This window comes from Podarcis melisellensis (genome assembly GCF_964234715.1).
Source record: "Podarcis melisellensis genome assembly, chromosome: 1".
Taxonomy (NCBI): domain Eukaryota; kingdom Metazoa; phylum Chordata; class Lepidosauria; order Squamata; family Lacertidae; genus Podarcis; species Podarcis melisellensis.
Genome location: NC_138528.1, coordinates 50,289,229 through 50,304,070, shown reverse-complemented (window position 1 = coordinate 50,304,070; position 14,842 = coordinate 50,289,229). Strand labels below are relative to the sequence as shown.

At 42.9% G+C, this 14,842-nt stretch overlaps 1 protein-coding gene across 1 annotated transcript in view; it reads left to right on the top strand.

Annotated features, from left to right (window-relative positions):
• CREB3L1 (cAMP responsive element binding protein 3 like 1) overlaps positions 1 to 14,842 on the top strand; it is a 78,101-nt gene that overhangs the window by 39,466 nt on the left and 23,793 nt on the right. Inside the window, exons 2-3 of the mRNA XM_081901655.1 lie at positions 4,022 to 4,250; positions 13,278 to 13,438. Of these exons, the coding sequence (XP_081757781.1) occupies positions 4,022 to 4,250; positions 13,278 to 13,438 (390 nt within the window). The remainder of the gene's footprint in view (positions 1 to 4,021; positions 4,251 to 13,277; positions 13,439 to 14,842) is intronic.

Genomic DNA, 14,842 nt, shown 5'->3' with positions numbered 1-14,842 from the left:
CATGTTGTGCAATGGCCTGGGTGAAGGCTCCATCTCCTCCTCTCCTGGTGCCGGGAAGCTAAAGGGCTCACATCGCTTCAGCCGCCCCTGAACTTGTTATTCCATTGGACACTGCCAGGGCTGGAGTGTAGCAAGCCAACCCCCACCCCAGGAAGGAGTTGATCAATCTAGGCTGAACCTGCAGGGAGGACTCACAAGGTCTTTCTCCTCTTCTGTCCCATGCAGACTTCCATATCTTGCTGGCAGCAAGGACAAGGGGAGAATGAAGGAGAGAAAGACTTTCTCACCTTTGCCTCCCCCCCCTTGCCGTTGCAGCGAGAAGGAAGCCTGCAGGTTCAAGTCCCCTTCTTTTTCTCAGCAGTAGGGGACATGAATGGGGGTTGGAGACTTTTCTCAGGGGTGGTGTCAGGGGGCGGTGGTGTGATCAGGGCAGGAAACTGTTCACTGTCCCCTCTAACCTGCTGCCCAGCGCATGTGCTCCCTCTTACTCCCTTCTTCATCCAGGCCTGCTTTCAAGATCTTAAAACATTGTTTTCACCTAGTAGTTTCTTTTGAGATTTATATTAGCCACCCCATATGCTATGATTGTCATGTATAGACCTTTTGTATGCATTTTGAAAAATGTCACCAGTGCTAATGGCTGGGTTGGTGTTGTGTGCACATAGAATTCCCAGTGGCAACTTCTTTCCTGCCTGAATATCTGAATATCTACCTGACTATAGTCCTCTTCCAGCTACACTCCAGAACTCTCTGCTCTTTTCAGTACATGGCTGAGAACTGATTGTTTTAAAAGTTACCTGATATCTGTTCCTTTAAGCAGCCTCTATGCAGCCCTTTCATTGCCTTGCTTCTATTTACATAATGATATTATGCCAGAGCAAAACAAACACACACCTTGCTATTGAAACAGGAACTTACATTGTAGTATCCGGGGTGCCCAGCTCAACTCCTCCCTCAGTTTTTTTGAGCTGGCAGGTCCTGCTCAAGGGATTTCCTCACGGGAGAGAAGGCCAAACAATGACCACCCTCCTCTCCAGTCTGGATAATAAAAAGCAAGCAGTGTGCCTCAGAGTGGAATTTTAAGACCATGCACCACACACTACAGAACACATCTTTCCTTTCTGATGTTTTGTGTAGAATACCATATAAAGTACGGTGCTTACTTCCCACCTTGAAATGCTATCTTTCAGTCATAAATGGATGCTCTGCATCAGAACTGCAAACCAAGAAGAAAAGTATTTTATATAATATTCAATCAGAGTACAACTGCACTCTCTCTCTCTCTCTCTCTCTCTCTCTCTCTCTCTCTCACACACACACACACACACACACACATGTGCAATTATGCTTACATTCCATCTACTATATATGTAATCAAGATGATCAATAATTTAATTACTCCATGCATCATATATCAAATAGTAGTATTTGTCAAGAAACAACAGGATCAATATATTGTGGTGAACATCATATGTCTTCAAAAAAAACCAGCACACTGGATACATTGTAAGGAGTAATTAGATTTCCAGCTAAAAACACTCTCCACAAAACACATCTCGGGTCACAGTAACAACCTGTCTAGTTAAATTGCCCCCTGCCCCAGACTGCCTCCTAGTGGCTGGGTCTGGCAAGTGTCTTAACACAAAGGGGACTGTACCTTTCCCTCGGCAGCAGGAATGTGGACAGGTCAGTTTTTGATCCATCTGTATGCAACAGCAGCATTAGCGGGGGGGGGGGGGGAGTCACAGTAACCTTTATGTAGTATGAAAGGATATGGATACCTTTTTGTGTAGGGGAAATGTAACATGTAAAGCATCCCTGCAATCCTTTCTCCTTTTCTAGGTTCTTAAGAGGGTAACTTCTTGATTACTGTTTGATGAATCCTTTTGTCCCCTGCCAGCAAACAACAGTGTGCCATATGGAAAGATCTGGGGTATTTTTTTAAACTATAAAATGTGGATTTATTGGAATGTAGTGCTATACTCATATTAATGTTACCAGGTCATGTTAATGTTACTAAGTCATAGTTAAGCTTTCTGAGCAAGCCAGATATTCACAGGCATCATGTGACTTTATTCTATTTTTCTAGGACTCTCAAAAGATGGCCGGAATCCTAAAGGATATTAAAATGTCACAGCCCTTTCCTTTTGTTTAGCTTAAGTTCCTTCTTATAAAGATAGACAGAAACATCTGGCCTTGTAAACTCCAGAGGGACATGGGTGTGTAATGCTGTTTGAGGAACATACGGGAGGGCTTGTTATCTCAGGGACAGTATCTGCAGAGTACATGAATTGGAGATGCTTCTCTTTAATTTTGCATGGGGCTTTCTGGGTAGTTTTTCACCTTTAGTTAGACAGATGGATAGATTTTGGACACCTGTGGCAAAACTGCACCATAGCAAGCCTCTCAGATGTTTGACACCATGAAAAGCATATGAGCTGTACGGTGCTTACAGCATAGAGATAGAAAGGAATCCCAACTGGTCCTAGCCAGGTAGGAAGACTGCAGGGCACAATCTGCATAGGATAATATGAGTTAGCTGCAGTACTGCATTTCTGTTCCCTGAGGAGCTGGTGGGGCCAGCAAGGGAGACTCAAGAGGTCACTGTGAAAGCTGTGGTAGAAACAGGTTAGAAATCTGTTAAGAGCTGAAATGTATAATCTGGTGGGACTTCATAAAACCATTAACAAAAATAGAAAAGCTTTTCATAAGAAGTATTCCACTGACTGCGTACACGCCATACAGGTAAAGCACATTTCCCTGCCCAAAGAAACTTGGGAACTGTAGTTTTTGGGTACTGGGGTTTGCCGTTGTGTGAGGGGTAAACTACAGTTCCTGGGGTTCTTTTGGGTGGGTGGGTGGGTGAAGAAATGTGCTTCAAATGTATGGTGCGTATGCAGCCTAAGAGTGTTGAAGGAAAAAATGGTGTTACACCAGTGTTTCTTGCAGCAAGCATATAACATGTGGGCATTATATACATGCATGTCTTTTAACATTCATGCACACACATGTTGGAACCCTTTCCCAATCAGGGTTTCCAGATGGACATATAAATGTCTTTAAAGAGATATGTTTATCTGTGTATGCTGCAAGAAACATTAGAGTTTCCCCTAGCTATTTGGTTATTCCTTTGCTAAGTGGAAATGTCTTATACAATATGCCTAAGAAAGAAATACTTTTTTGAGGGCCAGACTTCATAATAATCCAGTAGCACCACTATTCATATTAGCTGCTTCATCCTCTGCTTATTTGGGAAATTATGCTAAAATTTGTTGCCATAGGGCTCACCCAGGCTTCTGCTTGCCCCATCACTTTTCCCCAGGAAAACCCAATCTTTACTGCTGAATCAGAGCAAATGTCAATTGCGTTCTCCACAGATGGATGTTTGTTCTGATTCAGCTCTAAAGAGTGGGTTTTCCTGGGGAAAGTGGTGGGGCAAACAGAAAACCGCTGGCCACTGTCACTGGACTCAGCTACATTAGTCAAAAATTAGTGTTTTGAATGCGTTATAAACATGCAACACCAGATGGTGCTGGAGAGGGAGGGAAATTATTTGCAATTTTTAAATTATAACAATTTAATTTCTGACTTATTTATAGCATTTTCCCCCTGTGTGTAGATCCACCCACTGTCATTGTCAGTTTGAAATGGTGTATTCCAATGGTGACAAACCAATAATTCTGATATCCACAGTAATTGATAACATGAAGCTTGTTGTTGAAAAAGATGTACAGATGGTTTGTTATGAGTGCCGAGAAGAAATGGGTCCATTAAATAGGGTTAGTTAAATTAAGGTATAAACGGCAGATATATCTTTGTGGATATTGTCTGGTTCGTTCTTTAAGAAAACAACAGCTTTCTGTAGCTATGAAAACGGTAAGAATAAAAGGATGAATATAGCTGCTTCTCTTCCAGATAATTTGGCTCCTGATACATCTGGCTTGGGATACGTTTCAGTAGAAGGCTCTCTAGTCCCTCACGGAGGTGATGCTTAATGCTCTTCTTTTTGCCCTTTTCTCAGCATTTCTCTGAGAACTTCGACCACTTCTCCGAGAACATGGAGGACTTTTCCAACGAACTCTTCAACAGCTTCTTTGATGACCCCATGCTGGTTGAAAAGAACCCTTTGCTGGACATGGATCTGGACCCTCCTACTCCTGGCATCCAAGCAGAGCACAGCTACTCCCTGAGCGGAGACTCAGCTCCCCAGAGCCCCCTCATGCCTGTCAAGACAGAAGACAATGGCAATGGTGAGCGCGCAAGGTCCATGCATGCTGGTTCGAGAAACATGTCCCTAAACCTCTTAAAAGCCTACCGTGTTGCTAGCAGAAGAGTTGGTTCTGTTAGGTGGGTGTGTTCTCTTTCAAATGAACCATTGCCCTTGAAAACAGCTGATCAGGCTACCTAAAAGAGATGGCCCATACCTTTACTTTCAGGAAGAAAGTTTAATTCCAGGCAATGAATTTGATCCACTTTCTAAAAATTGATTTCTTATTTTTAAAGGGAGAGGGAGAGGAATGAGTAAAAGTTAAAATAAAATTGAAGAAAGAGAACAGGAAAAAACACATCATTATCATAAACAAAGGATACTAATGATAACAGTAGACCATCAACATTTCACATTGCAGATACAGTGATGATTGGTACAGAAATCTTTAATTCAGTATAAGCCCTCATTATGTCTAGATCAGCCTTTCTCAACCTGTGGATCCCCAGATGTTGTTGAACTACAACTCCCATCACCCCTAGCTAGCAAGGCCAAACCTCAGGGATGATGGGAGTTGTAGTCCAACAACATCTGGGGACCCACAGGTTGAGAACCGCTGGTCTAGATGGATGCTTATGTGAAATATGTTTGAATGTAACCAATTTGATCTACTTTTAATTGATTTGAATCCACCTAATAATAATAGAACTGGTGTTGCTCACTTAATTGTCCATGATACATACAAATACCCAGTGGCGGAGCTTCATGCTCTGACAGTGGGAGGAGGAGAGCAGGTGGGGCGGGGTTGGCGTGCGTCCTGGGGGCATGGCGTGCTACCTGCAGGGGCGTGGCGCCCATCGCTGGGGGCGGGCAGCCGCGATGGCACCCCACCAGGATCGCGCTGCTGGCGCGCCGTGCTCCCCCCGCACTCCTCTTCCTCCGCCAGTGCCAATACCCCATTAGGCTGAAATAGAAAGGTGTGCAGGCCTCTTCTTCCTCCCTTCTTTTTGGAGACATGTTTTTCAAGAATCCTGCTTCCTTCTGATAAGAGGTTTGGAGAAGTTGAATGAGCATGCTAAAACCAGGTAGGAACAGCCCAGGAAAGGAAAAGTAGGTAAGGAAATAAGGCTGCAGTAATAACCACACTATGTGATCCTACCTAATCTGCATTTCCTGAAGCAGTATGAACTGGTAAACAACTATCCTTCAAAATTCATACATTTTGCAATTCTCCATCCAAATAATGTGCATAAAATGCATATACTATGGGAAAGTGTGAATAACATATTTATGTGCCAACTCAGCCACCTTTACAAGTGCCACATAATACTGGCACCACATCTGTAAGAACTTTATCATTTAGTGTGGCTGCACTGAAACTTTGAAACTCCCTGCCTATTGAAATCAGGCAGACGTCTTCACACCTTCCCTGTATTCCTTCAGTGTCTGCTGAAGACATTCTTATTTAGACAAGTCTACCCAGACGTTTAGAAAGTTTGTAGGAGTTTTAATTTGTTTTAGTCTATTTTATTGTAGTTTTAACCTTCTGTATGTTTTAAATTAGGACTACATTTTTAGTGATAGTTTTATTGTTTTTCTCTTCTTTGTAAACCACTATGAGATTTTTTTCTACAATCATGTGGTATATAAATCTTATGCAATAAATAAAATAAAATCCAAAAATAAATACCAGTGAAAAGAACATGCAAAATGCATTATATTGGGGGGGAAATGCTTGCAGAAATGTATATATTAGGGGAAAGACACATTAACTGCTTACAAATTTTTGTAAGGACTTTAAAAAGAAATGTTTTGTGAACTGATGCGGAAATATGAGGAGCTAAACTTAAGATTGGAAAAGTTAGAAACAGTGAGGAAGCAAACTTGACAGTTTTGTGTATCCCTACTAGGGAGCATCCTAATTGAACACAGTGGGACTTACACCTGAGTAAACATGCATGAGATTATGCTGTGGTTTGTAGCAAACTAAAGAAAGCCAATTTCAGCTTTCCTTGCTTACCAAGTGTCCTTTGCTCAGAGCAGCAGTAATGAAAGAAACAGAAATTGACCATTTCAAATAAGAACTGAGCTCTGTTATATGAAAATATATACCAGACTTAACAATGACCTTTGCTTCTTAATCAGGGCTTGCAACAACAGACTAAACAGGGATTTTGGCTTCATGACTCAGTAAGAGTCACTAACCCACTATTTTAAGAGAGGGAGAGAGAAAACTTACTGCTTTATCATCATTTAGTGTGAGAGTTAGTTGTTTCCATACTGGATCTGGTCCAAAAACATGACCTCCCACTAGCGTACTATTCACTGAACATTACAATGTGTTCCCATATTTCAAAGCAGTTCTTGCTGCTTTGAGCCCTATAGTAAGCTCCTTTGGGGATATATGCTGGGGTCTTGGTTCACTTTATCTGTTTCTCCATCCATCAGACTTAAATAAATCATCAATGTGGTTATACAATAGAGGCAATGCAGAAAAAAATAACGGTGGTGTTTAGGATTTGTTTGGCAGTGAAACTTTTAAGAGCCATTTGCCTATGTCCAGGCAAAGAATGAACAACCATACTGAGGGGAAATGAATGGACTCCAACAAGTTTTGTTAGGATCTTTATTAGAATGTTTAGTTTGAAATATAACTAAGTCTAGATGTGATGGAGCAACCCAAATGGGCCAGAATGTCTTCTAAAAGTCAGATAGTTGTTTATTTCCTTGACATCTGATGTGAGGGCATTCCACAGGGCAGGCGCCACCACTGAGAAGGCCCTCTGCCTGGTTCCCTATACCCTCACTTCTCACAGTGAGGGAACCACCAGAAGGCCCTCGGAGGAGGACCTCAGTGTCTGGACGATGGGGGTGGAGATGCTCCTTCAGGTACACCTAGCCTAGGCCATTATTGAACAGCAAATGGATTCCCTCACATACAAGAGTGCACACATTGCATACAGTTATATATGTGGGTTTCCTTTCAGATGTTCAATGGCAAAGGACCTCAACTCAGTGGTAGAGATCCCCTTCTTCACTTGTGGGGCATCTCAATATTCACACAGCCTCTGACATCAAATTGCCAAATACTTCTAGGAGGCTAGGAAGTTGCCTTCTCCTGAGTCTAGTTCTTTTGACACTGACTGGTAGAGGCTCTCCAGGGTTTCAGACTACCTGGGAATCCCATGGATTGAGCCTGGGAGCTTCTGCTCTACCACTGGCCTAACTCTAAGCTCCTCCTCTTGTGTCAAGGCCTGTCCTGCCGCAACCTGCCTGGAAAAAGTTCTGTAAAACTCATGCATCCCCGTTCCAAGAAGGAGGCCTAATAAAACATGTCAACTTGCGCTCTTCCCCTCCCCCTCTGCCAGGCTCTTGGCAGCAGCAGAGAAAGGGGACTCTTAGGTTGTTGGGTGTGGATGCACAGACCTCTGTGCCTCTCCTTGGCTTGGGCGTAGTAGACACAGTGGAAGCCGCTGCCTGCAGCCAGTGCTTACTGGCGCGTGTGGAAGACTAAGTGGCTTTTTTACTTACCCGCAGATCTCTCGGTAGGAGACGGAGAGGAACAGTCATTTCAGGGCCTATTTTTAAAACAATTCATTTTAGGATAATTCATGATGGCAGGATATTTTTAGAGCAACCCCAGCAGAGGATCCTGTAATTTGTGGGACCATGTGGGTGTCCCAGCAGTTGAAGGACAGCAGCTGGCCTGAAGAGAGAATGGCACAGATTCAGTATACACAAGAGAAGAAAAGCCTTCCTTTCAGCAAAAGCAGGGAATAGGTTTCCCTGCTGTGGTCAGGGATTATCCATGCTGAGTGATACCAAACATTAAGAAGAGAGGAGGCAGAGAATTTTCCCTTTCCTCCCTCCTTTTGGTAGAGCCTTCTTTTATTTTTGTTTTTATTATTTATTAAATTTGTATACAACCCTTCGTCCGTAGATCTCTTAAAATGGAATGATCAGGGCTGATCTAGGGAAAGAGCTCGCCGCATGCCAAACCTTGTCTGCGGTTTGTACCACTTTTCACTGTGTGTGAGGGAGTGTATGCCAGCATGCTTGGGAAGGTAAGGTACTCTCCAGTGGTACGCTCCTAGGACCTCCCCGATCCACAAGATGTGCATTTTGGTAACTGCAATATTTTCATACAGAATGCAGCATGTATTCAGGTTGTGAGCTTCCTCCATGGGCTTCTGCTCAGAACAAACCTCTCCTACTCAAGATCGAGACCATTGGTAAAACAGGATGGCTAATAATCTTGTGTCTTAGTGGAACCCATGTGCACAAGGCTAACCCAAGGCATTTTGCTGCCTGAGGAGGAACAGCAAATGTTCCCCCTCTCAAATCAAGGTGTGTAGTACCCAATTTATTTTGGCAGCTGAGACAGAACCTCCTACAAGTGTGTCTCCCTAACAGTGCAGATGCAATTAAATAACTTACAACCGGCTGCCCTTACATGACACCCAGAATCAGCTGCCTGAGGCAGCAGTCTTGTTCTGCCAAATGTTAGGGACAGGGTGGTTAGGTATGCTAGCTGCTTCTGGGTTCTGCTACAGTTCTTCATTCTGAAGTGCATTTCTTCATAGCAAAGGTGGGAGACTATGGCACTGAGGAACAATGGAACAGTTCTGTAGTATGGAGTGCTATAAGTTCCCTTGCATGCTGCAGCAAGCATAAAGGCAAGATGAGAAAAGAAGACAGTACAGTTAATAGCTTTCCCTGACTGCTCATCTCCAATACCCTTGCACAGCTCTGGAGAATCAATGGGTTCCCGCCCCCCAAATATCTTTAGATTACGAGTCCCTAGTGTTTATCACACACACATTCCAAGTATCTGACTATATGTGGAGTGTCCAGGGGAGATTGCTCAAGCCAGTTCTCTTGGCGCTCCTAGCACAGCAGGGTGCAGCCATCTGGGGATGGACCAATTAGTCTATTTCTGGTCCATGTCAGTTTTGCATGTGCTTATTCATAAGTCTGCCCTGTTTGTGCATTAATCTCCCCCCGCCAGCATGCAAAGACTATTTAAATATCTATTTTGTCTTAATAGGCAGTATTCAACTGAGTTGTACTCAAAGTACTGTCTGGCTGTACTGCTTTTTGAAGCAAGGTTTGATTTTTTTTGTTAAAGAAGTCAATTAACCATAACACTGTCTGCTTTAAAACAAACAAACAAACTAGCGATAAGTAAATTTAATTTCACAATGGATCTGGCAATACTAATTACAAAGTAACTGCAACTGTCCAACTCTATTTAACAACATTTATGAGTGCCGCAACCCCAGAGTCGGTCACGACAGGACCTAATGGCCAGGGGTCATTACCTTTACCTTTACAATGTGGATAAGTAAGTGAGGAAGGGAAGGGAAGCAGTATGTAAGTGACAATTTGTGCTCATTTTCAATATACCCTGTTACAGGCAATATTTATACTGGGCCTGGCCTATTCGGATAGATTGTAACACCTTCTTATTTTGCATGCACACCCTTATTTCCTTCTATGCCTGGAGAGCTTTTTTTGAGCAATAAGCATATAATGCTATCCTTCTCCTGGGATAGCTCAGTTGGTAAAGCATGAGACTCTTAATGTTAGGGTTATATGTTCGAGCCCCACGTTGGGCAGAAGATTCCTGCATTGCAACAGATAGGACAGGTGTAGGCAGCCTAAGACTCGCGGGCTGGATGTGGCCCAATCGCCTTCTAAATCCAGCCCACAGACGGTCCAGGAATCAGTGTGTTTTTACATGAGTAGAATGTGTGCTTTCATTTAAAATGCACCTCTGGGTTATTTGTGGGGCCTGCCTGGTGTTTTTACATGAGTAGAATGTGTGCTTTTATTTAAAATGCATCTCTGGGTTATTTGTGGGGCATAGGAATTCGTTCATTCACACACACACCCAAATAATATAGTCCAGCCCACCACATGGTCTGAGGAACGGTGGACCGGCCCACGGCTGAAAAAGGTTGCTGACCCCTGGGATAGGACAAGGTGACCGTTCCAACTCTACAGTTCTATTATTCTAAAATGGTCTCATTCATGGCAACCTGCCCCAGATAGCCCATGAGGGTAGTCCAAGCCTCAGTTCAAAAGGTTCTTGATTCAGGATCATCAATAGGTAAGAAATATAGGAATTGACTGTACTTCCTGCATATCTTTACATACAAACACATTAGGCTCCAGGGTTGGAAGTTGGGCTATTGCTTTGCCCCTGCTGAGAGATTTTTTTTGGCTCCTCTCAACACACTGTTTTCACCCCAGCTGGTTTTTGGTATGCAAACTGAGTACAGTGGTACCTCGGGTTAAGAACTTAATTCATTCTGGAGGTCCGTTCTTAACCTGAAACTGTTCTTAACCTGAAGCACCACTTTAGCTAATGGGGCCTCCTGCTGCTGCCGCGCCGCTGCTGCACAATTTCTGTTCTCATCCTGAAGCAAAGTTCTTAACCTGAGGTACTATTTCTGGGTTAGGGGCGTCTGTAACCTGAAGCGTATGTAACCCGAGGTACCACTGTAATTTTAAGAACTGGTGCTTGAGTTTGCTTTTCCCCCTCCTCTCTCACCACCACTTCCCCCCTTTGTGCCATGAGATTGTGAGGCTGAGGGCAAGGATTGTCTAAAAACAAAAAATCTGTAAAGTGCCCTGACAGTCTTTTCAATTGAAAAACTGGGTAAATAAATAATAATGTTGTAAATAAATACATTAAGTTAATTGAGCCCTTATGCAGTTTGTTTGTTTTAATTAATAACCACTTTAGAAGAGGAATTTAGAACAGAGCATTGTGAAGGAGTAGTGGGTGCAGTACAGTACTTCGTTTCTCTGCTGTGAATGTCTTCTACTCTCTACCCTAAGACATACATATTCTTGGAACCTCATGGTTAATATATGTAAGACACCATCAAGATCCAAGCCTGCTATTATTTAGTGAACGTTTAAGTAACAGTATAATAACATATTGCAGGATAACTTGTGACCAAGCCTAGACTGTAGCTAAGCTAATTCTTCTCTTGTTTTTCCATACACAAAATGCTAATTTGTTGCTTCTCTTCCATTCCCAATAGAACGACCATAATAGTAAATGTTGCTGGATGTGTTCCTGTTGCTTCTGTAGATACAACATGAGATTAAGCATTGTTACTGTATTTGCTTTTTTTTCTTAAGGGAACCTTTGTGGTCACTTTACTAAGAGACGTATTTCAGAAGCCAGTGCAGCTGCAGTTACTGCTGAATAAATGAATGCAGCAGACAATAAGCAGATAAGTGCCTCCAGCAATTTGCAATGGGAGGCACCTGCAGACCTTTGCAGGAAGAACATAGGAAGATGCCTTATACAAAACCAGACCATTGGTCCAGCTAATTATGGTCTACACTGACTGGCAGAGGTCTTCCAGGGTTTCAAGCAGGAGCTATTTCTGGAAGAAAATTTCCTTTTCATGCTTGTTCCTAGGACTGAAAAGCTTCCATGTAGTTTGTATGTCACATTTGTGTGCTTGTTTCTGCCTGGAATTAGCAGCATACTAATTTTTTTACTGCAAATAACAGCTGTTGGGAAGATTACAAGAGAGCACTTGGTAAGGAAGGGTCCGTTTTGACAAGTTCTGTTTTGAGCTGTTTTGTCAAAAATAAAAACAGTACTAGAGGAATTTGCTTTTAAAAACATTTTGCTCTTGATGTGTTGAGTGTTCTACTGTGTTCAGCTAAAACTAGATATCTGACTCTGCAATGGTATGCCTGATAAGTTGTTTGCAAGGGGAGCAACAATGGATCCACAAATATAAAATATTTCACCTGGCGTCTGACCAAGTAGCAGTGTCAAATTTAATTGAGGATGGGGTGAGGCGAGATTATAGCCACCACAATTCTGCAAACATTAATTCTGCAAATTTCAGAAGAGTAGCCCTGTTTAACCAGCTGTAGCAAAAGCAACACAGAGACCAAATGTGTCTTTAAGACACATTTATTGTGGAATAACATTTTGCAGACAATACCATGCATCATCCGTAAGAGGCTACGGTTCCTAGAGTGGTTTAACAATCAATCCCTCTTCCTAGGGAACTCTAGGAATTGTAGCTGTGTGAGGGGAATAGCTGTTCCCTAATAATTTTTTGCACCATAAACAAACTCCGGTTCTTTGTCTGTGCTTTGTCTGTTTAAAATGGTATTGTTATAAGAATTTTAAGGTCATATATATATATATATATATATATATATATAAAATAAATGTTCATAACAGAAAAGGTCCTGAACAAATTGACCTCAAATATTTCTCTGCAAGGTCAAAGTGGGAAACCTCCCCATTGTCTCTTTCCTCACAAATCCCGTCCTCACAAATCCTATCTTAAGGGCACATTCAAGATATGAACAGGGTGTGAGCCTGTGACCTGTGACCTAGATTCAGGAATTAAGTAGTTATAATAACAAAAGAGTGGCCAAAACCCAAATAATGCAATCAGGTAACTTGCCAGACAGGAGATAAATAATGCACTCGGATTTCTGTTGCAGACCGCCTTTTCTTTGTTGTAGGTATGCTGTATCTGGGGGGTGGTCTTGGGCTACACCTCTTCTGTGATGTATGTATGATGTTTCTGGGGGTGGTCTTGGACTTCAGGGTGGGCAATTTAAAATGTCTACATAAGGGCTTGCATGCATGGCTCGGGGTCCTCCTCCTCTCTCCTGTGGGTGGGGGAGCACCCTGTTGCAACAGTTAGTAAAGATCAGGCTTACTAGCTGCTTTGCTTCTCAATATTCTCTGGTTGGCCTCTGTTATTTTCTTCTACCAATAGAGAACCTACAAAAGGACTCTATATGGGCTCTTGGGTACCCCATAAGGGAAAAGGAGCAGTTGTTGTTTTTTTTACTTATATCAGTATGAAACTGCTTTAAATGTGTAGTGCAGATGGGCTTTAGTGTTGCCTTCTGAAACAGCAGAGCTTATTGCTGAGATTACTGGGGTTTTCTGCCTACTGCAACATTTCCTGTGTGTTAATTAGAAGGCCTTGGAGACACACGCACACCCACACACCCCCCCCCTACCTTACATTGCTTACAGTACAACTTGATGTGGTTCTTTTCTCAGAACTGGAAAATGGGATGTGGTCCCTCCAGCACAAGCTGTGTTCCATCCTGGTGAAACAGGAGCAGAACATGGCACCAGAACTTCCTGAGACCCAACTGCCAGCTAATGCAGTACCCATGTTGAACCTGAACCCACTGCAAAGGTTACCAATCCCTGAAGAGGTGAGTTTGCTGCATCACTGTTGTCTGCAATATAACAAGTTGTTCTTCAACCTTTCTTCCTACAAGCCCTTCATTTCAAATGAAAGGGCTGTTATGTGGTGGAAGATAAAATCTAGCTTTTTCTTATTTTTGTTATGACTGATTTGAAATAAGCCACTAATGGAGGAAAGGGAACAGAGGACACCTAAGGCATGTCTGGAAAGAGTGCTGACCCTCTTGCTGATAGCTGTTAGTTCATATGGAAGGCCCAGAATTAGTAGGATCTGCATGAAAGTGACCCATGGCAAAATACAGTCTAAAATAAAATTTAGAAATCTATAGAGTCAAACTCCTGCACCAATTGGTACCCTTTCTTAGCAGTACCTCCCTCTTTTGTTCTAGGTTTAGCACTGCAGTGTTAAATCAGTCATGGGAGGAAACTGCCATCCAGATGATGCCCTGTGATCCTACGATGAAGGACGTTATAGAAATTTAAATTATTCCTTGGCTGCTTTCAGTAGTATGAGCCAGAGGGCAGCCAAACACACCCCGTGTTGAAAGCAGTGCGTTAACACGTGTCACCATCTGGCCCATAAAACCATGAAATCTAGATTTTAAAGTTACCTAACTATACCACATAACTGCCTCTCAGGCTGGCAAAGGACCTACAGTATTAGACCGTAACTGTTACTGCTGCGTGCTTTGTAAGGTCATTAGGTTTTTCTTACATTACCTACAACAGGGGCAAGGAACCTGTAGCTCCATAGATGGTGTTGGACCCCAGTTCCCATCATTCCTGGCCAACATGGCCAATTGTCAGGAATGATAGGCGCTGTAGTCCAGTACCATTGGGAAAACCATAGGTTCCCCAACCCTGGCCTGCAGTTCTTCCTGTTGTCTGGAATAAAGTGAGTGATCACCCTGATCTGTTGCAAAGCCTAGCGTGGGTTATCTTCCTTTCACTTATGGTGGGTAAGGGAAACTGGATGCAACAAGCCAGCTACTCGAGCCAAACATGTACACAAACTTCCTTCTCTGTTTACACAGCTTGAACTCCCTGGGCCTGCAAATGCAGACCCATGTGGTGTGTGTGTGCAGTTGACAGCCATACCCTGAGCTGTGTTTACAGTATGAGGCAGTGTGAAATATGTCTGTTTAATGTTGTGTGTGTGTGTGTGTGTGTGTGTGTGTGTGTGTGTGTGTGTGTGTATGCCTTTGTTGGGAAAGGGATGCTGGTAAGAGGATTGCATTGGTGCAGCTGGGAACTAAGTGCTGTTCCTGTTAACTCTTCATCTCATTTGATCAGAAGCAGCTGTTGAGTGGTCCTGCAGAAGGCCCAGAGAATAGTAGAGGCTATTCTCTATCTCCAAAGGCTGTGCAAATACTCCCAGCTCAGACTACAACAGATCAAAAGAGAGGGAGAGA